This window comes from Lepisosteus platostomus, chromosome 6 (genome assembly GCF_059453375.1).
Source record: "Lepisosteus platostomus isolate fLepPlt1 chromosome 6, fLepPlt1.hap1, whole genome shotgun sequence".
NCBI classification, from domain to species: Eukaryota; Metazoa; Chordata; class Actinopteri; order Semionotiformes; family Lepisosteidae; genus Lepisosteus; species Lepisosteus platostomus.
The window spans coordinates 1,568,982-1,591,593 of NC_142616.1; the positions used below are offsets into that span (position 1 = coordinate 1,568,982).

At 52.0% G+C, this 22,612-nt stretch overlaps 1 protein-coding gene across 1 annotated transcript in view; it reads left to right on the forward strand.

Moving 5' to 3' along the window:
* The window catches only part of sh2b1 (SH2B adaptor protein 1), a 30,682-nt gene extending 14,152 nt beyond the window's left edge, over positions 1–16,530 (forward strand). Inside the window, exons 4-10 of the mRNA XM_088633807.1 lie at positions 514–605; positions 680–786; positions 9,766–9,909; positions 13,018–13,221; positions 13,754–13,927; positions 14,673–14,763; positions 16,369–16,530. Coding sequence (XP_088489933.1) covers positions 514–605; positions 680–786; positions 9,766–9,909; positions 13,018–13,221; positions 13,754–13,927; positions 14,673–14,763; positions 16,369–16,390 — 834 coding nt within the window. The 3' untranslated portion in view covers positions 16,391–16,530. The remainder of the gene's footprint in view (positions 1–513; positions 606–679; positions 787–9,765; positions 9,910–13,017; positions 13,222–13,753; positions 13,928–14,672; positions 14,764–16,368) is intronic.
* The last annotated feature ends 6,082 nt before the right edge of the window (positions 16,531–22,612 follow it).

Genomic DNA, 22,612 nt, shown 5'->3' on the forward strand with positions numbered 1-22,612 from the left:
CTCTCAGTGCAGTGTTAATGTACTGGAGTGTCCAGTCAGTGTGTCTGTATTAACCCCTCTCTCTCTCTCTCAGTGCAGTGTTAATGTACTGGAGTGTCCAGTCAGGGTGTGTATTAACCCCTCTCTCTCTCTCAGTGCAGTGTTAATGTACTGGAGTGTCCAGTCAGTGTGTCTGTATGAACCCCTCTCTCTCTCTCAGTGTAGTGTTAATGTACTGGAGTGTCCAGTCAGTGTGTCTGTATGAACCCCTCTCTCTCTCAGTGCAGTGTTAATGTACTGGAGTGTCCAGTCAGTGTGTCTGTATGAACCCCTCTCTCTCTCTCAGTGCAGTGTTAATGTACTGGAGTGTCCAGTCAGTGTGTCTGTATTAACCCCCCTCTCTCTCTCTTAGTGCAGTGTTAATGTACTGGAGTGTCCAGTCAGTGTGTCTGTATTAACCCCCCTCTCTCTCTCAGTGCAGTGTTAATGTACTGGAGTGTCCAGTCAGGGTGTGTATTAACCCCTCTCTCTCAGGTCGAGGGTGGTGTCCAGTATGTGGTGGAGACCAGTGACTCTGTCCAGATGAGGGCGTGGCTGTGTGACATCAGGAGCTGCATGAGTCTGAGGTCAGTGGCGGGGCAGTGGGGTGGTGGGGCCGTGACCGCGGGCGACGGGACTGACCGCTCCCACCTCTCCCCAGTGACCCGGACGAGCCCGGAGACCTGTCCGGCGGGGGTCAGCCAGAGGCGCCCCTGTCCGGCAGCCTGACGCCCGTGTCCTCCGAGTTCAACGACCGGCTCTCGCAAGGTCAGCAGGGGTCAGGGGTCAGGGGTCAGGGGTCAACGTGCCGGCTGTTAGTGTCGCCCCTGTGGGGGCTGCTGGGACTGTGCTGAGTGGTCAATGGATCGTGATCACACTGGCAGTGCGTTGTGTGATTGTGTGTCGGTTGTGTTGGTTAACGGATGGTGTGATGATCACACTGGCAGTGTGTTGTGTGATTGTGTGTCGGTTGTGTTGGTTAACGGATGGTGTGATGATCACACTGGCAGTGTGTTGTGTGATTGTGTGTCGGTTGTGTTGGTTAACGGATGGTGTGATGATCACACTGGCAGTGTGTTGTGTGATTGTGTGTCGGTTGTGTTGGTTAACGGATGGTGTGATGATCACACTGGCAGTGTGTTGTGTGATTGTGTGTCGGTTGTGTTGGTTCATGGATGGTGTGATGATCACACTGGCAGTGCGTTGTGTGATTGTGTGTCGGTTGTGTTGGTTAACAGATGGTGTGATGATCACACTGGCAGTGCGTTGTGTGATTGTGTGTCGGTTGTGTTGGTTAACGGATGGTCTGATGATCACACTGGCAGTGCGTTGTGTGATTGTGTGTCGGTTGTGTTGGTTAACGGATGGTGTGATGATCACACTGGCAGTGTGTTGTGTGATTGTGTGTCGGTTGTGTTGGTTAACGGATGGTGTGATGATCACACTGGCAGTGTGTTGTGTGATTGTGTGTCGGTTGTGTTGGTTAACGGATGGTGTGATGATCACACTGGCAGTGCGTTGTGTGATTGTGTGTCGGTTGTGTTGGTTAATGGATGGTGTGATGATCACACTGGCAGTGCGTTGTGTGATTGTGTGTCGGTTGTGTTGGTTAACGGATGGTGTGATGATCACACTGGCAGTGTGTTGTGTGATTGTGTGTCGGTTGTGTTGGTTAACGGATGGTGTGATGATCACACTGGCAGTGCGTTGTGTGATTGTGTGTCGGTTGTGTTGGTTAACGGATGGTGTGATGATCACACTGGCAGTGCGTTGTGTGATTGTGTGTCGGTTGTGTTGGTTAACGGATGGTGTGATGATCACACTGGCAGTGCGTTGTGTGATTGTGTGTCAGTTGTGTTGGTTCATGGATGGTGTGATGATCACACTGGCAGTGTGTTGTGTGATTGTGTGTCGGTTGTGTTGGTTAACGGATGGTGTGATGATCACACTGGCAGTGTGTTGTGTGATTGTGTGTCGGTTGTGTTGGTTAACGGATGGTGTGATGATCACACTGGCAGTGTGTTGTGTGATTGTGTGTCGGTTGTGTTGGTTAACGGATGGTGTGATGATCACACTGGCAGTGTGTTGTGTAATTGTGTGTCGGTTGTGTTGGTTAACAGATGGTGTGATGATCACACTGGCAGTGCGTTGTGTGATTGTGTGTCGGTTGTGTTGGTTAACGGATGGTGTGATGATCACACTGGCAGTGCGTTGTGTGATTGTGTGTCGGTTGTGTTGGTTAACGGATGGTCTGATGATCACACTGGCAGTGCGTTGTGTGATTGTGTGTCGGTTGTGTTGGTTAACGGATGGTGTGATGATCACACTGGCAGTGTGTTGTGTGATTGTGTGTCGGTTGTGTTGGTTAACGGATGGTGTGATGATCACACTGGCAGTGTGTTGTGTGATTGTGTGTCGGTTGTGTTGGTTAACGGATGGTGTGATGATCACACTGGCAGTGCGTTGTGTGATTGTGTGTCGGTTGTGTTGGTTAATGGATGGTGTGATGATCACACTGGCAGTGCGTTGTGTGATTGTGTGTCAGTTGTGTTGGTTAACGGATGGTGTGATGATCACACTGGCAGTGTGTTGTGTGATTGTGTGTCGGTTGTGTTGGTTCATGGATGGTGTGATGATCACACTGGCAGTGTGTTGTGTGATTGTGTGTCGGTTGTGTTGGTTAACGGATGGTCTGATGATCACACTGGCAGTGCGTTGTGTGATTGTGTGTCGGTTGTGTTGGTTAACGGATGGTGTGATGATCACACTGGCAGTATGTTGTGTGATTGTGTGTCGGTTGTGTTGGTTAATGGATGGTGTGATGATCACACTGGCAGTGCGTTGTGTGATTGTGTGTCAGTTGTGTTGGTTAAGGGATGGTGTGATGATCACACTGGCAGTGTGTTGTGTGATTGTGTGTCGGTTGTGTTGGTTAATGGATGGTGTGATGATCACACTGGCAGTGCGTTGTGTGATTGTGTGTCGGTTGTGTTGGTTAATGGATGGTGTGATGATCACACTGGCAGTGTGTTGTGTGTTTGTGTTGGTTGTGTTGGTTAATGGCACAGTGTGTTGTGTGTGTAGTGATGGGTGTTGTCTGTGCTGTTGCGGTGTGTTGTGTGTGTAGTGATGGGTGTTGTCTGTGCTGTTGCGGTGTGTTGTGTGTGTAGTGATGGGTGTTGTCTGCGCTGTTGCGGTGTGTTGTGTGTGTAGTAATGGGTGTTGTCTGTGCTGTTGCGGTGTGTTGTGTGTGTAGTGATGGGTGTTGTCTGTGCTGTTGCGGTGTGTTGTGTGTGTAGTGATGGGTGTTGTCTGTGCTGTTGCGGTGTGTTGTGTGTGTAGTGATGGGTGTTGTCTGTGCTGTTGTGGTGTGTTGTGTGTGTAGTGATGGGTGTTGTCTGTGCTGTTGCAGTGTGTTGTGTGTGTAGTAATGGGTGTTGTCTGTGCTGTTGCGGTGTGTTGTGTGTAGTAATGGTTGCAGTGTGTTGTGTGTAGTGATGGGTGTTGTCTGTGCTGTTGCGGTGTGTTGTGTGTGTAGTGATGGGTGTTGTCTGTGCTGTTGCGGTGTGTTGTGTGTGTAGTGATGGGTGTTGTCTGTGCTGTTGCGGTGTGTTGTGTGTGTAGTGATGGGTGTTGTCTGTGCTGTTGCGGTGTGTTGTGTGTGTAGTGATGGGTGTTGTCTGTGCTGTTGCGGTGTGTTGTGTGTGTAGTGATGGGTGTTGTCTGTGCTGTTGCGGTGTGTTGTGTGTGTAGTGATGGGTGTTGTCTGTGCTGTTGCGGTGTGTTGTGTGTGTAGTGATGGGTGTTGTCTGTGCTGTTGCGGTGTGTTGTGTGTGTAGTGATGGGTGTTGTCTGTGCTGTTGCGGTGTGTTGTGTGTGTAGTGATGGGTGTTGTCTGTGCTGTTGCGGTGTGTTGTGTGTGTAGTGATGGGTGTTGTCTGTGCTGTTGCGGTGTGTTGTGTGTGTAGTGATGGGTGTTGTCTGTGCTGTTGCGGTGTGTTGTGTGTGTAGTGATGGGTGTTGCCTGTGCTGTTGCGGTGTGTTGTGTGTGTAGTGATGGGTGTTGCCTGTGCTGTTGCGGTGTGTTGTGTGTGTAGTGATGGGTGTTGCCTGTGCTGTTGCGGTGTGTTGTGTGTGTAGTGATGGGTGTTGTCTGTGCTGTTGCGGTGTGTTGTGTGTGTAGTGATGGGTGTTGTCTGTGCTGTTGCGGTGTGTTGTGTGTGTAGTGATGGGTGTTGTCTGTGCTGTTGCGGTGTGTTGTGTGTGTAGTGATGGGTGTTGTCTGTGCTGTTGCGGTGTGTTGTGTGTGTAGTGATGGGTGTTGCCTGTGCTGTTGCGGTGTGTTGTGTGTGTAGTGATGGGTGTTGTCTGTGCTGTTGCGGTGTGTTGTGTGTGTAGTGATGGGTGTTGCCTGTGCTGTTGCGGTGTGTTGTGTGTGTAGTGATGGGTGTTGTCTGTGCTGTTGCGGTGTGTTGTGTGTGTAGTGATGGGTGTTGTCTGTGCTGTTGCGGTGTGTTGTGTGTGTAGTGATGGGTGTTGTCTGTGCTGTTGCGGTGTGTTGTGTGTGTAGTGATGGGTGTTGTCTGTGCTGTTGCGGTGTGTTGTGTGTGTAGTGATGGGTGTTGTCTGTGCTGTTGCGGTGTGTTGTGTGTGTAGTGATGGGTGTTGTCTGTGCTGTTGCGGTGTGTTGTGTGTGTAGTGATGGGTGTTGTCTGTGCTGTTGCGGTGTGTTGTGTGTGTAGTGATGGGTGTTGTCTGTGCTGTTGCGGTGTGTTGTGTGTGTAGTGATGGGTGTTGTCTGTGCTGTTGCGGTGTGTTGTGTGTGTAGTGATGGGTGTTGTCTGTGCTGTTGCGGTGTGTTGTGTGTGTAGTGATGGGTGTTGTCTGTGCTGTTGCGGTGTGTTGTGTGTGTAGTGATGGGTGTTGTCTGTGCTGTTGCGGTGTGTTGTGTGTGTAGTGATGGGTGTTGCCTGTGCTGTTGCGGTGTGTTGTGTGTGTAGTGATGGGTGTTGCCTGTGCTGTTGCGGTGTGTTGTGTGTGTAGTGATGGGTGTTGCCTGTGCTGTTGCGGTGTGTTGTGTGTGTAGTGATGGGTGTTGCCTGTGCTGTTGCGGTGTGTTGTGTGTGTAGTGATGGGTGTTGCCTGTGCTGTTGCGGTGTGTTGTGTGTGTAGTGATGGGTGTTGCCTGTGCTGTTGCGGTGTGTTGTGTGTGTAGTGATGGGTGTTGTCTGTGCTGTTGCGGTGTGTTGTGTGTGTAGTGATGGGTGTTGTCTGTGCTGTTGCGGTGTGTTGTGTGTGTAGTGATGGGTGTTGTCTGTGCTGTTGCGGTGTGTTGTGTGTGTAGTGATGGGTGTTGTCTGTGCTGTTGCGGTGTGTTGTGTGTGTAGTGATGGGTGTTGTCTGTGCTGTTGCGGTGTGTTGTGTGTGTAGTGATGGGTGTTGTCTGTGCTGTTGCGGTGTGTTGTGTGTGTAGTGATGGGTGTTGTCTGTGCTGTTGCGGTGTGTTGTGTGTGTAGTGATGGGTGTTGTCTGTGCTGTTGCGGTGTGTTGTGTGTGTAGTGATGGGTGTTGTCTGTGCTGTTGCGGTGTGTTGTGTGTGTAGTGATGGGTGTTGTCTGTGCTGTTGCGGTGTGTTGTGTGTGTAGTGATGGGTGTTGTCTGTGCTGTTGCGGTGTGTTGTGTGTGTAGTGATGGGTGTTGTCTGTGCTGTTGCGGTGTGTTGTGTGTGTAGTGATGGGTGTTGTCTGTGCTGTTGCGGTGTGTTGTGTGTGTAGTGATGGGTGTTGTCTGTGCTGTTGCGGTGTGTTGTGTGTGTAGTGATGGGTGTTGTCTGTGCTGTTGCGGTGTGTTGTGTGTGTAGTGATGGGTGTTGCCTGTGCTGTTGCGGTGTGTTGTGTGTGTAGTGATGGGTGTTGTCTGTGCTGTTGCGGTGTGTTGTGTGTGTAGTGATGGGTGTTGTCTGTGCTGTTGCGGTGTGTTGTGTGTGTAGTGATGGGTGTTGCCTGTGCTGTTGCGGTGTGTTGTGTGTGTAGTGATGGGTGTTGCCTGTGCTGTTGCGGTGTGTTGTGTGTGTAGTGATGGGTGTTGTCTGTGCTGTTGCGGTGTGTTGTGTGTGTAGTGATGGGTGTTGTCTGTGCTGTTGCGGTGTGTTGTGTGTGTAGTGATGGGTGTTGTCTGTGCTGTTGCGGTGTGTTGTGTGTGTAGTGATGGGTGTTGTCTGTGCTGTTGCGGTGTGTTGTGTGTGTAGTGATGGGTGTTTTCTGTGCTGTTGCGGTGTGTTGTGTGTGTAGTGATGGGTGTTGTCTGTGCTGTTGCGGTGTGTTGTGTGTGTAGTGATGGGTGTTGTCTGTGCTGTTGCGGTGTGTTGTGTGTGTAGTGATGGGTGTTGTCTGTGCTGTTGCGGTGTGTTGTGTGTGTAGTGATGGGTGTTGTCTGTGCTGTTGCGGTGTGTTGTGTGTGTAGTGATGGGTGTTTTCTGTGCTGTTGCGGTGTGTTGTGTGTGTAGTGATGGGTGTTGTCTGTGCTGTTGCGGTGTGTTGTGTGTGTAGTGATGGGTGTTGTCTGTGCTGTTGCGGTGTGTTGTGTGTGTAGTGATGGGTGTTTTCTGTGCTGTTGCGGTGTGTTGTGTGTGTAGTGATGGGTGTTGTCTGTGCTGTTGCGGTGTGTTGTGTGTGTAGTGATGGGTGTTGTCTGTGCTGTTGCGGTGTGTTGTGTGTGTAGTGATGGGTGTTGTCTGTGCTGTTGCGGTGTGTTGTGTGTGTAGTGATGGGTGTTGTCTGTGCTGTTGCGGTGTGTTGTGTGTGTAGTGATGGGTGTTGCCTGTGCTGTTGCGGTGTGTTGTGTGTGTAGTGATGGGTGTTGCCTGTGCTGTTGCGGTGTGTTGTGTGTGTAGTGATGGGTGTTGCCTGTGCTGTTGCGGTGTGTTGTGTGTGTAGTGATGGGTGTTGCCTGTGCTGTTGCGGTGTGTTGTGTGTGTAGTGATGGGTGTTGCCTGTGCTGTTGCGGTGTGTTGTGTGTGTAGTGATGGGTGTTGTCTGTGCTGTTGCGGTGTGTTGTGTGTGTAGTGATGGGTGTTGTCTGTGCTGTTGCGGTGTGTTGTGTGTGTAGTGATGGGTGTTGTCTGTGCTGTTGCGGTGTGTTGTGTGTGTAGTGATGGGTGTTGTCTGTGCTGTTGCGGTGTGTTGTGTGTGTAGTGATGGGTGTTGTCTGTGCTGTTGCGGTGTGTTGTGTGTGTAGTGATGGGTGTTGTCTGTGCTGTTGCGGTGTGTTGTGTGTGTAGTGATGGGTGTTGTCTGTGCTGTTGCGGTGTGTTGTGTGTGTAGTGATGGGTGTTGTCTGTGCTGTTGCGGTGTGTTGTGTGTGTAGTGATGGGTGTTGTCTGTGCTGTTGCGGTGTGTTGTGTGTGTAGTGATGGGTGTTGTCTGTGCTGTTGCGGTGTGTTGTGTGTGTAGTGATGGGTGTTGTCTGTGCTGTTGCGGTGTGTTGTGTGTGTAGTGATGGGTGTTGTCTGTGCTGTTGCGGTGTGTTGTGTGTGTAGTGATGGGTGTTGTCTGTGCTGTTGCGGTGTGTTGTGTGTGTAGTGATGGGTGTTGTCTGTGCTGTTGCGGTGTGTTGTGTGTGTAGTGATGGGTGTTGTCTGTGCTGTTGCGGTGTGTTGTGTGTGTAGTGATGGGTGTTGTCTGTGCTGTTGCGGTGTGTTGTGTGTGTAGTGATGGGTGTTGTCTGTGCTGTTGCGGTGTGTTGTGTGTGTAGTGATGGGTGTTGTCTGTGCTGTTGCGGTGTGTTGTGTGTGTAGTGATGGGTGTTGTCTGTGCTGTTGCGGTGTGTTGTGTGTGTAGTGATGGGTGTTGTCTGTGCTGTTGCGGTGTGTTGTGTGTGTAGTGATGGGTGTTGTCTGTGCTGTTGCGGTGTGTTGTGTGTGTAGTGATGGGTGTTGCCTGTGCTGTTGCGGTGTGTTGTGTGTGTAGTGATGGGTGTTGTCTGTGCTGTTGCGGTGTGTTGTGTGTGTAGTGATGGGTGTTGCCTGTGCTGTTGCGGTGTGTTGTGTGTGTAGTGATGGGTGTTGCCTGTGCTGTTGCGGTGTGTTGTGTGTGTAGTGATGGGTGTTGCCTGTGCTGTTGCGGTGTGTTGTGTGTGTAGTGATGGGTGTTGTCTGTGCTGTTGCGGTGTGTTGTGTGTGTAGTGATGGGTGTTGTCTGTGCTGTTGCGGTGTGTTGTGTGTGTAGTGATGGGTGTTGTCTGTGCTGTTGCGGTGTGTTGTGTGTGTAGTGATGGGTGTTGTCTGTGCTGTTGCGGTGTGTTGTGTGTGTAGTGATGGGTGTTGTCTGTGCTGTTGCGGTGTGTTGTGTGTGTAGTGATGGGTGTTGTCTGTGCTGTTGCGGTGTGTTGTGTGTGTAGTGATGGGTGTTGTCTGTGCTGTTGCGGTGTGTTGTGTGTGTAGTGATGGGTGTTGTCTGTGCTGTTGCGGTGTGTTGTGTGTGTAGTGATGGGTGTTGTCTGTGCTGTTGCGGTGTGTTGTGTGTGTAGTGATGGGTGTTGTCTGTGCTGTTGCGGTGTGTTGTGTGTAGTGATGGGTGTTGTCTGTGCTGTTGCGGTGTGTTGTGTGTGTAGTGATGGGTGTTGTCTGTGCTGTTGCGGTGTGTTGTGTGTGTAGTGATGGGTGTTGTCTGTGCTGTTGCGGTGTGTTGTGTGTGTAGTGATGGGTGTTGTCTGTGCTGTTGCGGTGTGTTGTGTGTGTAGTGATGGGTGTTGTCTGTGCTGTTGCGGTGTGTTGTGTGTGTAGTGATGGGTGTTGTCTGTGCTGTTGCGGTGTGTTGTGTGTGTAGTGATGGGTGTTGTCTGTGCTGTTGCGGTGTGTTGTGTGTGTAGTGATGGGTGTTGTCTGTGCTGTTGCGGTGTGTTGTGTGTGTAGTGATGGGTGTTGTCTGTGCTGTTGCGGTGTGTTGTGTGTGTAGTGATGGGTGTTGTCTGTGCTGTTGCGGTGTGTTGTGTGTGTAGTGATGGGTGTTGTCTGTGCTGTTGCGGTGTGTTGTGTGTGTAGTGATGGGTGTTGTCTGTGCTGTTGCGGTGTGTTGTGTGTGTAGTGATGGGTGTTGTCTGTGCTGTTGCGGTGTGTTGTGTGTGTAGTGATGGGTGTTGTCTGTGCTGTTGCGGTGTGTTGTGTGTGTAGTGATGGGTGTTGTCTGTGCTGTTGCGGTGTGTTGTGTGTGTAGTGATGGGTGTTGTCTGTGCTGTTGCGGTGTGTTGTGTGTAGTGATGGGTGTTGTCTGTGCTGTTGCGGTGTGTTGTGTGTAGTGATGGGTGTTGTCTGTGCTGTTGCGGTGTGTTGTGTGTGTAGTGATGGGTGTTGTCTGTGCTGTTGCGGTGTGTTGTGTGTGTAGTGATGGGTGTTGTCTGTGCTGTTGCGGTGGGTTGTGTGTGTAGTGATGGGTGTTGTCTGTGCTGTTGCGGTGGGTTGTGTGTGTAGTGATGGGTGTTGTCTGTGCTGTTGCGGTGGGTTGTGTGTGTAGTGATGGGTGTTGTCTGTGCTGTTGCGGTGTGTTGTGTGTAGTAATGGGTGTTGTCTGTGCTGTTGCGGTGTGTTGTGTGTAGTAATGGGTGTTGTCTGTGCTGTTGCGGTGTGTTGTGTGTGTAGTGATGGGTGTTGTCTGTGCTGTTGCGGTGTGTTGTGTGTGTAGTAATGGGTGTTGTCTGTGCTGTTGCGGTGTGTTGTGTGTGTAGTGATGGGTGTTGTCTGTGCTGTTGCAGTGTGTTATGGTGGCCTGGGTGACTCCTCCTCCCTGTCAGAGCTCCGCCCTCCTGAACTCCCGCCCCGTGCTCCAGTGGACGAATCGGATGGCAGGGGTGGGGCTAGCCTTGGGACTCCCTTTGCAGAGACTCCAGATGGTACAGGTGTGGTAACACTACACACACTGGAGATCACACACTGTGTTATTATTATTGAGAGACAGGCTCACTGTTCCTCAGGCTGGGACAGGAGATCACACACTGTATTATTATTATTGAGAGACAGGCTCACTGTCTGTTCCTCAGGCTGGGACAGGAGATCACACACTGTATTATTATTATTGAGAGACGGGCTCACTGTCTATTCCTCAGGCTGGGACAGGAGATCACACACTGTATTATTATTATTGAGAGACAGGCTCACTGTCTGTTCCTCAGGCTGGGACAGGAGATCACACACTGTATTATTATTATTGAGAGACAGGCTCACTGTCTGTTCCTCAGGCTGTGACAGGAGATCACACACTGTATTATTATTATTGAGAGACAGGCTCACTGTCTGTTCCTCAGGCTGGGACAGGAGATCACACACTGTATTATTATTATTGAGAGACGGGCTCACTGTCTGTTCCTCAGGCTGGGACAGGAGATCACACACTGTATTATTATTATTGAGAGACGGGCTCACTGTCTATTCCTCAGGCTGGGACAGGAGATCACACACTGTTTTATTATTATTGAGAGACAGACTCACTGTCTGTTCCTCAGGCTGGGACAGGAGATCACACACTGTATTATTATTATTGAGAGACAGGCTCACTGTCTGTTCCTCAGGCTGGGACAGGAGATCACACACCGTATTGTTATTATCGAGAGACAGGCTCACTGTCTGTTCCTCAGGCTGGGACAGGAGATCACACACTGTATTATTATTATTATTGAGAGACAGGCTCACTGTCTGTTCCTCAGGCTGGGACAGGAGATCACACACTGTATTATTATTATTGAGAGACAGGGTCACTGTCTGTTCCTCAGGCTGGGACAGGAGATCACACACTGTATTATTATTGAGAGACAGGCTCACTGTCTGTTCCTCAGGCTGGGACAGGAGATCACACACTGTATTATTATTATTGAGAGACAGGCTCACTGTCTGTTCCTCAGGCTGGGACAGGAGATCACACACTGTATTATTATTATTGAGAGACGGGCTCACTGTCTGTTCCTCAGGCTGGGACAGGAGATCACACACTGTATTATTATTATTGAGAGACGGGCTCACTGTCTGTTCCTCAGGCTGGGACAGGAGATCACACACTGTATTATTATTATTGAGAGACGGGCTCACTGTCTATTCCTCAGGCTGGGACAGGAGATCACACACTGTATTATTATTATTAAGAGACAGGGTCACTGTCTGTTCCTCAGGCTGGGACAGGAGATCACACACTGTATTATCATTATTGAGAGACGGGCTCACTGTCTGTTCCTCAGGCTGGGACAGGAGATCACACACTGTATTATTATTATTGAGAGACAGGCTCACTGTCTGTTCCTCAGGCTGGGACAGGAGATCACACACTGTATTATTATTATTGAGAGACGGGCTCACTGTCTGTTCCTCAGGCTGGGACAGGAGATCACACACTGTATTATTATTATTGAGAGACAGGCTCACTGTTCCTCAGGCTGGGACAGGAGATCACACACTGTGTTATTATTATTGAGAGACAGGCTCACTGTCTGTTCCTCAGGCTGGGACAGGAGATCACACACTGTATTATTATTATTGAGAGACAGGCTCACTGTCTGTTCCTCAGGCTGGGACAGGAGATCACACACTGTATTATTATTATTGAGAGACAGGCTCACTGTCTGTTCCTCAGGCTGGGGCAGGAGATCACACACTGTATTATTATTATTGAGAGGCAGGCTCACTGTCTGTTCCTCAGGCTGGGACAGGAGATCACACACTGTATTATTATTATTGAGAGACAGGCTCACTGTCTGTTCCTCAGGCTGGGACAGGAGATCACACACTGTATTATTATTATTGAGAGACGGGCTCACTGTCTATTCCTCAGGCTGGGACAGGAGATCACACACTGTATTATTATTATTGAGAGACAGGCTCACTGTTCCTCAGGCTGGGACAGGAGATCACACACTGTATTATTATTATTGAGAGATAGGCTCACTGTCTGTTCCTCAGGCTGGGACAGGAGATCACACACTGTATTATTATTATTGAGAGACGGGCTCACTGTCTGTTCCTCAGGCTGGGACAGGAGATCACACACTGTATTATTATTATTGAGAGACGGGCTCACTGTCTGTTCCTCAGGCTGGGGCAGGAGATCACATACTGGGCTGCCAGTTCAGATGAATTCCCTCTCTGTCTCTCTCTGCGCTGGGTGACCCCTCTGTCTCTCTGTCTCTCTGTCTCTCTCTGCGCTGGGTGACCCCTCTGTCTCTCTGTCTCTCTCTGCGCTGGGTGACCCCTCTGTCTCTCTGTCTCTCTCTGCGCTGGGTGACCCCTCTGTCTCTCTGTCTCTCTCTGCGCTGGGTGACCCCTCTGTCTCTCTGTCTCTCTGTCTCTCGGCGCTGGGTGACCCCTCTGTCTCTCTGTCTCTCTGTCTCTCTCTGCGCTGGGTGACCCCTCTGTCTCTCTGTCTCTCTCTGCGCTGGGTGACCCCTCTGTCTCTCTGTCTCTCTCTGCGCTGGGTGACCCCTCTGTCTCTCTCTGCGCTGGGTGACCCCTCTGTCTCTCTGTCTCTCTCTGCGCTGGGTGACCCCTCTGTCTCTCTGTCTCTCTGTCTCTCGGCGCTGGGTGACCTCTCTGTCTCTCTGTCTCTCTGTCTCTCTGTCTCTCTGTCTCTCTGTCTCTCTGTCTCTCTCTGCGCTAGGTGACCCCTCTGTCTCTCTGTCTCTGTCTCTCTCTGCGCTGGGTGACCCCTCTGTCTCTCTCTGCGCTGGGTGACCCCTCTGTCTCTCTGTCTCTCTGTCTCTCTGTCTCTCTGTCTCTCTCTGCGCTGGGTGACCCCTCTGTCTCTCTCTGCGCTGGGTGACCCCTCTGTCTCTCTGTCTCTCTGTCTCTCTGCCCTGGGTGACCCCTCTGTCTCTCTCTGCGCTGGGTGACCCCTCTGTCTCTCTCTGCGCTGGGTGACCCCTCTGTCTCTCTGTCTCTCTGTCTCTCTGTCTCTCTGTCTCTCTCTGCGCTGGGTGACCCCTCTGTCTCTCTCGGCGCTGGGTGACCCCTCTGTCTGTGTCCAGGCTCGTTCCTGTTCTCCGAGCCGCTGGACGTGCTGGACCACCCTCTGTCTGAGTGTCCCTGGTTCCACGGGACGCTGTCTCGGCTGAAGGCGGCGCAGCTGGTGCTGGCGGGGGGCGCAGGCTGTCACGGGGTCTTCCTGGTGCGGCAGAGCGAGACGCGCCGTGGGGAGTACGTCCTGACCTTCAACTTCCAGGGCAAGGCCAAGTGTGTGTGTGTGTGTGTGTGTGTGTGTGTGTGTGTGTGTGTGTGTGTGTGTGTGTGTGTGTCCAGGGGGAGTACGTCCTGACCTTCAACTTCCAGGGCAAGGCCAAGGTGTGTGTGTGTGTGTGTGTGTGTGTGTGTGTGTGTGTGTGTGTGTGTGTGTGTGTGTGTGTGTGTGTGTGTGTGTGTGTGTCCAGGGGGAGTACGTCCTGACCTTCAACTTCCAGGGCAAGGCCAAGGTGTGTGTGTGTGTGTGTGTGTCCAGGGGGAGTGCGTCCTGACCTTCAACTTCCAGGGCAAGGCCAAGGGGTGTGTGTGTGTGTGTGTGTCCAGTATCTGTCCTCTCCCCAAGTGAGTGTGTCAAGTGTGGTTTTCCTCTGTCTCTCTCAGCACCTGCGTCTGTCCCTCAGTGAGGACGGTCAGTGTGTGTCCAGCGACGCTCTGACCCCTCTGTGTCTCTCAGCACCTGCGTCTGTCCCTCAGTGAGGACGGTCAGTGTGTGTCCAGCGACTCTCTGACCCCTCTGTCTCTCTCAGCACCTGCGTCTGTCCCTCAATGAGGACGGTCAGTGCCGCGTCCAGCACCTGTGGTTCCAGTCCATCTTCGACATGCTGGAGCACTTCCGGGTTCACCCCATTCCGCTGGAGTCGGGGGGCGCCAGCGATGTCACGCTGGTGAGCTTCGTGGTGTCCAACCACAGACAGCCAGGTGAGGACCAGCAGGGCGGGGCTGCCCTCACTGCTCATGGCCGCCGCGTGGCTTCACTTCACACGAATACCACGTGCCCCAAAATAACATGGCTTCCACAGAGCTGGGGCTTTTTGGGAGTTTCATCGTGAGAGCCAGGGGTTGTGCCCTCATCCATCATGGCCACCTTTAAGCTTCACTGTGTTTTGTTGCTGTTTTTCCTCCCTGGTTTCCTTGTGGCTGCCCCTGTCCTTGTTTGTTCCCACTACAGTGCACTGGTTAGCTGGACTGGGCATGGCTAATTGCAGTGCCTCTGTCCTTGTCCTGCGGGCCTAACCTCATTTCAGAACTGTGCCCTCATCCAGCATGGCTCCAGGCAAGCTTCGCTTCCAGTCAACCTTTATATAATGAGCCCTCAGTTAACATGGCTTCCCCTCCACAGTTCCTTATCATGTTCCATGTGCCCCTACCAGACATGGCCGCCATGTTGGTTTGGTTTCACTTTTAAACTGGAACGCAGGCACAGTGCCCTCACTGAACATGGCCACCCTTGAGCCTTTTTGTTCTCTTCCTCTCATCCAGTGCCCAGTTCATTATGTCTTCACCTCCATGAATTTCACAAACATAAGCCCTCGCACCCCGAGTGCTCTCCGCCCTCACTCAAAATGGCTGCCCTGCCCGGCTTCTCCCCCCACCCCTTCCACCCTGCATTTCTGGGCTCTGATTGGGTGTCTTGTTGTTGTTTGTCGTTGGGTCATCTCCGCAGGCCGGGACAGGTCAGGCAGCCGGCCCGCAGTGTGTGATGTCATCACCCCGCGCCACCCTGACTCTCCATCAACCCCCATCTCTGACTGTGTGTAAGTGAGACGGACCAAAGAGAGAGAGGAGGGGAGGAGAGAAAGAGGGGAGAGGAGAGACAGGAGTTCCTGTTCCTGGGTGTAGTGTCATGGTCTGTGTGGAGGAGAGAGAGAGAGGGAGAGGGAGGGGAGAGGAGAGACAGGATTTCCTGCTCCTGGGTGGAGTGTCATGGTCTGTGTGGAGGAGAGGAGGAGGGAGGGAAGGAGGAAGACGATTGAGAGCAGGAGGAGAGGAGGAGAGAGGAGAGGAAGAGAGCAGGAGAGGAAGAGAGCAGGAGAGCAGGAGAGGGAGAGCAGGAGGAGAGGGGAGACAGGAGAGCAGGAGAGGAAGAGAGCAGGAGGAGAGGGGAGACAGGAGAGCAGGAGAGGGGAGAGGAAGAGCAGGAGGAGAGGGGAGACTGGAGAGCAGGAGAGGAAGAGAGCAGGAGAGGGGGAGCAGGAGGAGAGGGGAGACAGGAGAGCAGGAGGAGAGGGGAGACTGGAGAGCAGGAGAGGGGAGAGGGGAGAGCAGGAGGAGAGGAGGAGAGGGGAGACTGGAGAGCAGGAGAGGAAGAGAGCAGGAGAGGAAGAGAGCAGGAGAGGAGGAGAGCAGGAGGAGAGGGGAGACAGGAGAGCAGGAGGAGAGGGGAGACAGGAGAGCAGGAGAGGGGAGAGGGGAGAGCAGGAGGAGAGGGGAGACAGGAGAGCAGGAGAGGGGAGAGCAGGAGGAGAGGGGGATTCTCAGTACCAGCAGCGCTCGGTGTGGACAGCAGTCCTGACCTGTCAGCAGCAGTGGCTCACAGCCAGAGCCCAGTGTCCACTCACTGGACAGTCTCGTCCCCCACAGACCTGCACTCCGGGCTCCTGACAGCCATGAGAACCCATCTCATCCACTCGTCCTGTCCCCCTTCTCTCCCCTGTGTCTCCTCTCTCTCCCCTGTGTTTCCTCTCTTCTCTCTCCTCTCTCCTCTCTCTCTCTCCTTCCTGGGAGACACTCCTCTCTCTCCCTCTCTCTCTCCTCTCTCCTCTCTCTCTCTCCTTCCTGGGAGTCACTCCTCTCTCTCCCTCTCTCTCTCCTCTCTCCTCTCTCTCTCCTTCCTGGGAGTCACTCCTCTCTCTCCCTCTCTCTCTCCTCTCTCCTTCCTGGGAGTCACTCCTCTCTCTCTCCTCTCTCCTTCCTGGGAGTCACTCCTCTCTCTCCCTCTCTCTCTCCTCTCTCCTCTCTCTCTCCTTCCTGGGAGTCACTCCTCTCTCTCTCCTCTCTCCTCTCTCTCTCCTTCCTGGGAGTCACTCCTCTCTCTCTCCTCTCTCCTCTCTCTCCTCTCTCCTCTCTCTCCTCTCTCCTTCCTGGGAGTCTCTCCTCTCTCCTCTCTCCCTCTCTCTCTCCTCTCTCCTCTCTCTCCTTCCTGGGAGTCACTCCTCTCTCTTCTCCTCTCTCCTCTCTCCCTCTCTCTCTCCTCTCTCCTCTCTCTCTCTCCTTCCTGGGAGTCACTCCTCTCTCTCCTCTCTCCTTCCTGGGAGTCACTCCTCTCTCCTCTCTCTCCTCACTCCTTCCTGGGAGTCACTCCTCTCTCCTCTCCCTCCCTCCTTCCTGGGAGTCACTCCTCTCTCTCCTCTCCCCTGCAGACTTGAGCAGCAGACCCCGTAGCCCCCCCCTGGTGCCGCCGCCCCTGCCCCCCGGCCGCCCCCCGCCACCCAGCCCCCCGCAGGAGAGTGGGACCGAGCCGGAGCGCGCAGCCGCGCTGGAGGAGTGCGAGGAGAGGGAGAGGGACCCGGCGCCCCAGCAGCTGGAGCTCGTGGAGACCGAGGACAGGGAGACTGGGAGGGCCAGAGCTGTGGACAACCAGTACTCCTTCACCTGAGAGAGAGGACAACCAGTACTCCTTCACCTGAGAGAGAGGAGAACCAGTACTCCTTCACCTGAGAGAGAGGACAACCAGTACTCCTTCTTCTGAGAGAGAGGAGAACCAGTACTCCTTCACCTGAGAGAGAGGAGAACCAGTACACCTTCTTCTGAGAGAGAGGAGAACCAGTACTCCTTCACCTGAGAGAGAGGACAACCAGTACACCTTCTTCTGAGAGAGAGGACAACCAGTACTCCTTCTTCTGAGAGAGAGGACAACCAGTACTCCTTCACCTGAGAGAGAGAGGACAACCAGTACTCCTTCACCTGAGAGAGAGAGGACAACCAGTACTCCTTCTTCTGAGAGAGAGGACAACCAGTACTCCTTCACCTGAGAGAAAGAGAGGACAACCAGTACTCCTTCACCTGAGAGAGAGGAGAACCAGTACTCCTTCACCTGAGAGAGAGGACAACCAGTACTCCTTCACCTGAGAGAGAGAGGACAACCAGTACTCCTTCACCTGAGAGAGAGAGGACAACCAGTACTCCTTCACCTGAGAGAGAGAGGACAACCAGTACTCCTTCACCTGAGAGAGAGAGGACAACCAGTACTCCTTCTTCTGAGAGAGAGGACAACCAGTACTCCTTCTTCTGAGAGAGAGGACAACCAGTACTCCTTCACCTGAGAGAGAGGACAACCAGTACTCCTTCACCTGAGAGAGAGAGGACAACCAGTACTCCTTCACCTGAGAGAGAGAGGACAACCAGTACTCCTTCACCTGAGAGAGAGAGGAGAACCAGTACTCCTTCACCTGAGAGAGAGAGGAGAACCAGTACTCCTTCACCTGAGAGAGAGGACAACCAGTACTCCTTCACCTGAGAGAGAGAGGACAACCAGTACTCCTTCTTCTGAGAGAGAGGACAACCAGTACTCCTTCACCTGAGAGAGAGGACAACCAGTACTCCTTAACCTGAGAGAGAGAGGACAACCAGTACTCCTTCACCTGAGAGAGAGGACAACCAGTACTCCTTCACCTGAGAGAGAGGACAACCAGTACTCCTTCACCTGAGAGAGAGAGGACAACCAGTACTCCTTCACCTGAGAGAGAGGAGAACCAGTACTCCTTCACCTGAGAGAGAGGACAACCAGTACTCCTTCACCTGAGAGAGAGAGGACAACCAGTACTCCTTCTTCTGAGAGAGAGAGGACAACCAGTACTCCTTCTTCTGAGAGAGAGAGGACAACCAGTACGCCTTCTTCTGAGAGAGAGAGGACAACCAGTACTCCTTCTTCTGAGAGAGAGAGGACAACCAGTACTCCTTCTTCTGAGAGAGAGGACAACCAGTACTCCTTCACCTGAGAGAGAGAGGACAACCAGTACTCCTTCACCTGAGAGAGAGGACAACCAGTACTCCTTCACCTGAGAGAGAGGACAACCAATACTCCTTCACCTGAGAGAGAGAGGACAACCAGTACTCCTTCATCTGAGAGAGAGAGGACAACCAGTACTCCTTCTTCTGAGAGAGAGGACAACCAGTACGCCTTCTTCTGAGAGAGAGAGGACAACCAGTACTCCTTAACCTGAGAGAGAGAGGACAACCAGTACTCCTTCTTCTGAGAGAGAGGACAACCAGTACTCCTTCTTCTGAGAGAGAGGACAACCAGTACTCCTTCACCTGAGAGAGAGGACAACCAGTACTCCTTCACCTGAGAGAGAGAGGACAACCAGTACTCCTTCTTCTGAGAGAGAGGACAACCAGTACTCCTTCTTCTGAGAGAGAGGACAACCAGTACTCCTTCTTCTGAGAGAGAGGACAACCAGTACTCCTTCACCTGAGAGAGAGGAGAACCAGTACTCCTTCACCTGAGAGAGAGGACAACCAGTACTCCTTCACCTGAGAGAGAGAGGACAACCAGTACTCCTTCTTCTGAGAGAGAGAGGACAACCAGTACTCCTTCTTCTGAGAGAGAGAGGACAACCAGTACTCCTTCTTCTGAGAGAGAGAGGAGAACCAGTACGCCTTCTTCTGAGAGAGAGAGGACAACCAGTACTCCTTCTTCTGAGAGAGAGGACAACCAGTACTCCTTCACCTGAGAGAGAGAGGACAACCAGTACTCCTTCACCTGAGAGAGAGGACAACCAGTACTCCTTCACCTGAGAGAGAGGACAACCAATACTCCTTCTTCTGAGAGAGAGAGGAGAACCAGTACTCCTTCTTCTGAGAGAGAGAGGAGAACCAGTACTCCTTCTTCTGAGAGAGAGAAGAGAACCAGTACGCCTTCTTCTGAGAGAGAGAGGACAACCAGTACTCCTTCTTCTGAGAGAGAGGACAACCAGTACTCCTTCACCTGAGAGAGAGGACAACCAGTACTCCTTCACCTGAGAGAGAGAGGACAACCAGTACTCCTTCTTCTGAGAGAGAGAGGACAACCAGTACTCCTTCACCTGAGAGAGAGGACAACCAGTACTCCTTCACCTGAGAGAGAGAGGACAACCAGTACTCCTTCACCTGAGAGAGAGGACAACCAGTACTCCTTCACCTGAGAGAGAGGACAACCAGTACTCCTTCACCTGAGAGAGAGAGGACAACCAGTACTCCTTCACCTGAGAGAGAGAGGACAACCAGTACTCCTTCACCTGAGAGAGAGAGAGGACAACCAGTACTCCTTCCCCTGAGAAAGAGAGGACAACCAGTACTCCTTCCCCTGAGAAAGAGAGGACAACCAGTACTCCTTCACCTGAGAGAGAGAGGACAACCAGTACTCCTTCACCTGAGAGAGAGGACAACCAGTACTCCTTCACCTGAGAAAGAGAAGACAACCAGTACTCCTTCTTCTGAGAGAGAGAGGACAACCAGTACTCCTTCACCTGAGAGAGAGAGGACAACCAGTACTCCTTCACCTGAGAGAGAGGACAACCAGTACTCCTTCACCTGAGAGAGAGAGGACAACCAGTACTCCTTCACCTGAGAGAGAGAGGACAACCAGTACTCCTTCACCTGAGAGAGAGAGGACAACCAGTACTCCTTCACCTGAGAGAGAGGAGAACCAGTACTCCTTCACCTGAGAGAGAGAGGACAACCAGTACTCCTTCACCTGAGAGAGAGAGGACAACCAGTACTCCTTCTTCTTCTGAGAGAGGAGAACCAGTACTCCTTCTTCTGAGAGAGAGGACAACCAGTACTCCTTCACCTGAGAGAGAGGACAACCAGTACTCCTTCACCTGAGAGAGAGGACAACCAGTACTCCTTCTTCTGAGAGAGAGAGGACAACCAGTACTCCTTCTTCTGAGAGAGAGGACAACCAGTACTCCTTCACCTGAGAGAGAGGAGAACCAGTACTCCTTCTTTTGAGAGAGAGAGGACAACCAGTACTCCTTTCCCTGAGAAAGAGAGGACAACCAGTACTCCTTCACCTGAGAGAGAGGACAACCAGTACTCCTTCACCTGAGAGAGAGGACAACCAGTACTCCTTCACCTGAGAGTGAGGAGAACCAGTACTCCTTCACCTGAGAGAGAGGACAACCAGTACTCCTTCACCTGAGAGAGAGGACAACCAGTACTCCTTCACCTGAGAGAGAGAGGACAACCAATACTCCTTCACCTGAGAGAGAGGACAACCAGTACTCCTTCACCTGAGAGAGACTGACTGGACACTCCAGTACATTAACACTGCACTGAGAGAGAGAGGGGTTAATACAGACACACTGACTGGACACTCCAGTACATTAACACTGCACTGAGAGAGAAGGGTTAATACAGACACACTGACTGGACACTCCAGTACATTAACACTGCACTGAGAGAGAGGGGTTAATACACACACTGACTGGACACTCCAGTACATTAACACTGCACTGAGAGAGAGAGGGGTTCATACAGACACACTGACTGGACACTCCAGTACATTAACACTGCACTGAGAGAGAGAGAGGGGTTAATACAGACACACTGACTGGACTCCAGCTCTGTCTCTCCCTGTTTGATGCTACTAAGTGCATTGTTAAAATCAGAGTTTCTAAGATTATATTTCCAGGTACTACTTATAGAAGTGACCGATTACCTATTAGTGTTATAACGACCTGTTGTGTAAATTGTCATACTGTGTTTTATAGTATAAAGTTTTCTCTAAATTTGTCTGTGTCTGTCTATCTCTGAGGATATCTCTGACCTTGGCTCTGTCTCACTGTGTGTGTCTCTCTCTCTGACCTGGGCTATGTCTCACTCTCTGTCTGTCTCTCTCTCTGACCTGGGCTATGTCTCACTCTCTGTCTGTCTCTCTCTCTGACCTGGGCTATGTCTCACTCTCTGTCTGTCTCTCTCTCTGACCTGAGCCCTGTCTCACTCTCTGTCTCTCTCTCTGACCTGAGCCCTGTCTCACTCTCCATCTGTCTGTCTCTCTGGCCTGGGCTCTGTCTCACTCTCCGTCTGTCTCTCTCTCTAACCTGGGCTCTGTCTCTCTCTCTGACCTGGGCTCTGTCTCACTGTGTGTCTGTCTCTCTCTCTGACCTGGGCTCTGTCTCACTATCTGTTCCTGTCTGTCTCTCTCTCTGACCTGGGCTCTGTCTCACTGTGTGTCTGTCTGTCTCTCTCTGTGACCTGGGCTCTGTCTCACTGTGTGTCTGTCTGTCTCTCTGTCTCTCTGTCTCTCTGTCTGTCTGTCTGTCTGTCTGTCTGTCTGTCTGTCTGTCTGTCTGTCTGTCTGTCTGTCTGTCTGTCTGTCTCGCTCTGTCAGTGCTGGGGGAGAGGTTTGTAAAGACTGTTGCTGTGGAGAAACAGATGGATTGCGTAGGGGTGGGCAAGGGGCTGTGCGAGTGTCTCAGTGTCCTGTTCTCTTCTCAGTGAGGGGCAGGGGGGCTCACAGAGACCTTGGTGTCGCCCCCTCCACCAGGCCCCACGGCCAGCGAGACTGCCAGCGACCTGTAGGGATGTGTGACCTCTGACCCCTGACCTTTCTATAGGCATCCTAGAGTGCCACTTAAAAAGTTGCCTTCGTATTTCTTATTTATTATTAGAATTAATTCTGACTTATTTTAGTATTGTTCTCTTTTCTATTGTCTTTAATTTTCAATATATTGTAATTCTAATTAATCTGCTGAAACGTTAAAAGGTGAAACAATGTCTCATGCTTGATACAAATAAAAGCTGAATCTGACAACAGCGAGCAGAGAGTTTGTCAGTGAGTGTGAGGCTGCGTGTGTGTGTGAGAGTGTGTGTGTGTCAGCGTGTGTATCAGTGTGTGAGACAGCAAGTTTGTGTGTCAGTGTGTGTGTCAGTGTGTGTGTGAGACAGCGAGAGTGTGTGTGTCAGTGTGTGTGAGACAGCGAGAGTGTGTGTGTGTCAGTGTGAGACAGCCAGAGTGTGTGTGTGTCTCAGTGTGTGAGAGACAGCGAGTGTGTGTGTGTCTCAGTGTGTGTGAGACAGCGAGAGTCTGTGTCAGTGTGTGAGACAGCGAGAGTGTGTGTGTGTCAGTGTGTGTGTGAGACTGTGTGTGAGACAGCGAGAGTGTGTGTGTGTCTGTGTGTGAGACAGCGAGAGTGTGTGTGTCTGTGTGTGTGTGAGACTGTGTGAGACAGCGAGAGTGTGTGTGTGTCAGTGTGTGTGAGACAGCGAGTGTGTGTGTCAGTGTGTGTGTGAGACAGTGTGTGTGAGACAGCGAGAGTGTGTGTGTGTCAGTGTGTGTGAGACAGCGAGTGTGTGTGTCAGTGTGTGTGTGAGACAGTGTGTGTGAGACAGCGAGAGTGTGTGTGTGTCAGTGTGTGTGTGAGACTGTGTGTGAGACAGCGAGAGTGTGTGTGTGTCAGTGTGTTAGACAGCGAGAGTGTGTGTCAGTGTGTGAGACAGCGAGAGTGTGTGTGTGTCAGTGTGTGTGAGACAGCCAGAGTGTGTGTGTGTCAGTGTGTGTGAGACAGCGAGAGTGTGTGTGTGTCAGTGTGTTAGACAGCGAGAGTGTGTGTGTGTCAGTGTGTGTGTGAGACTGTGTGTGAGACAGCGAGAGTGTGTGTGTGTGTCTGTGTGTGAGACAGC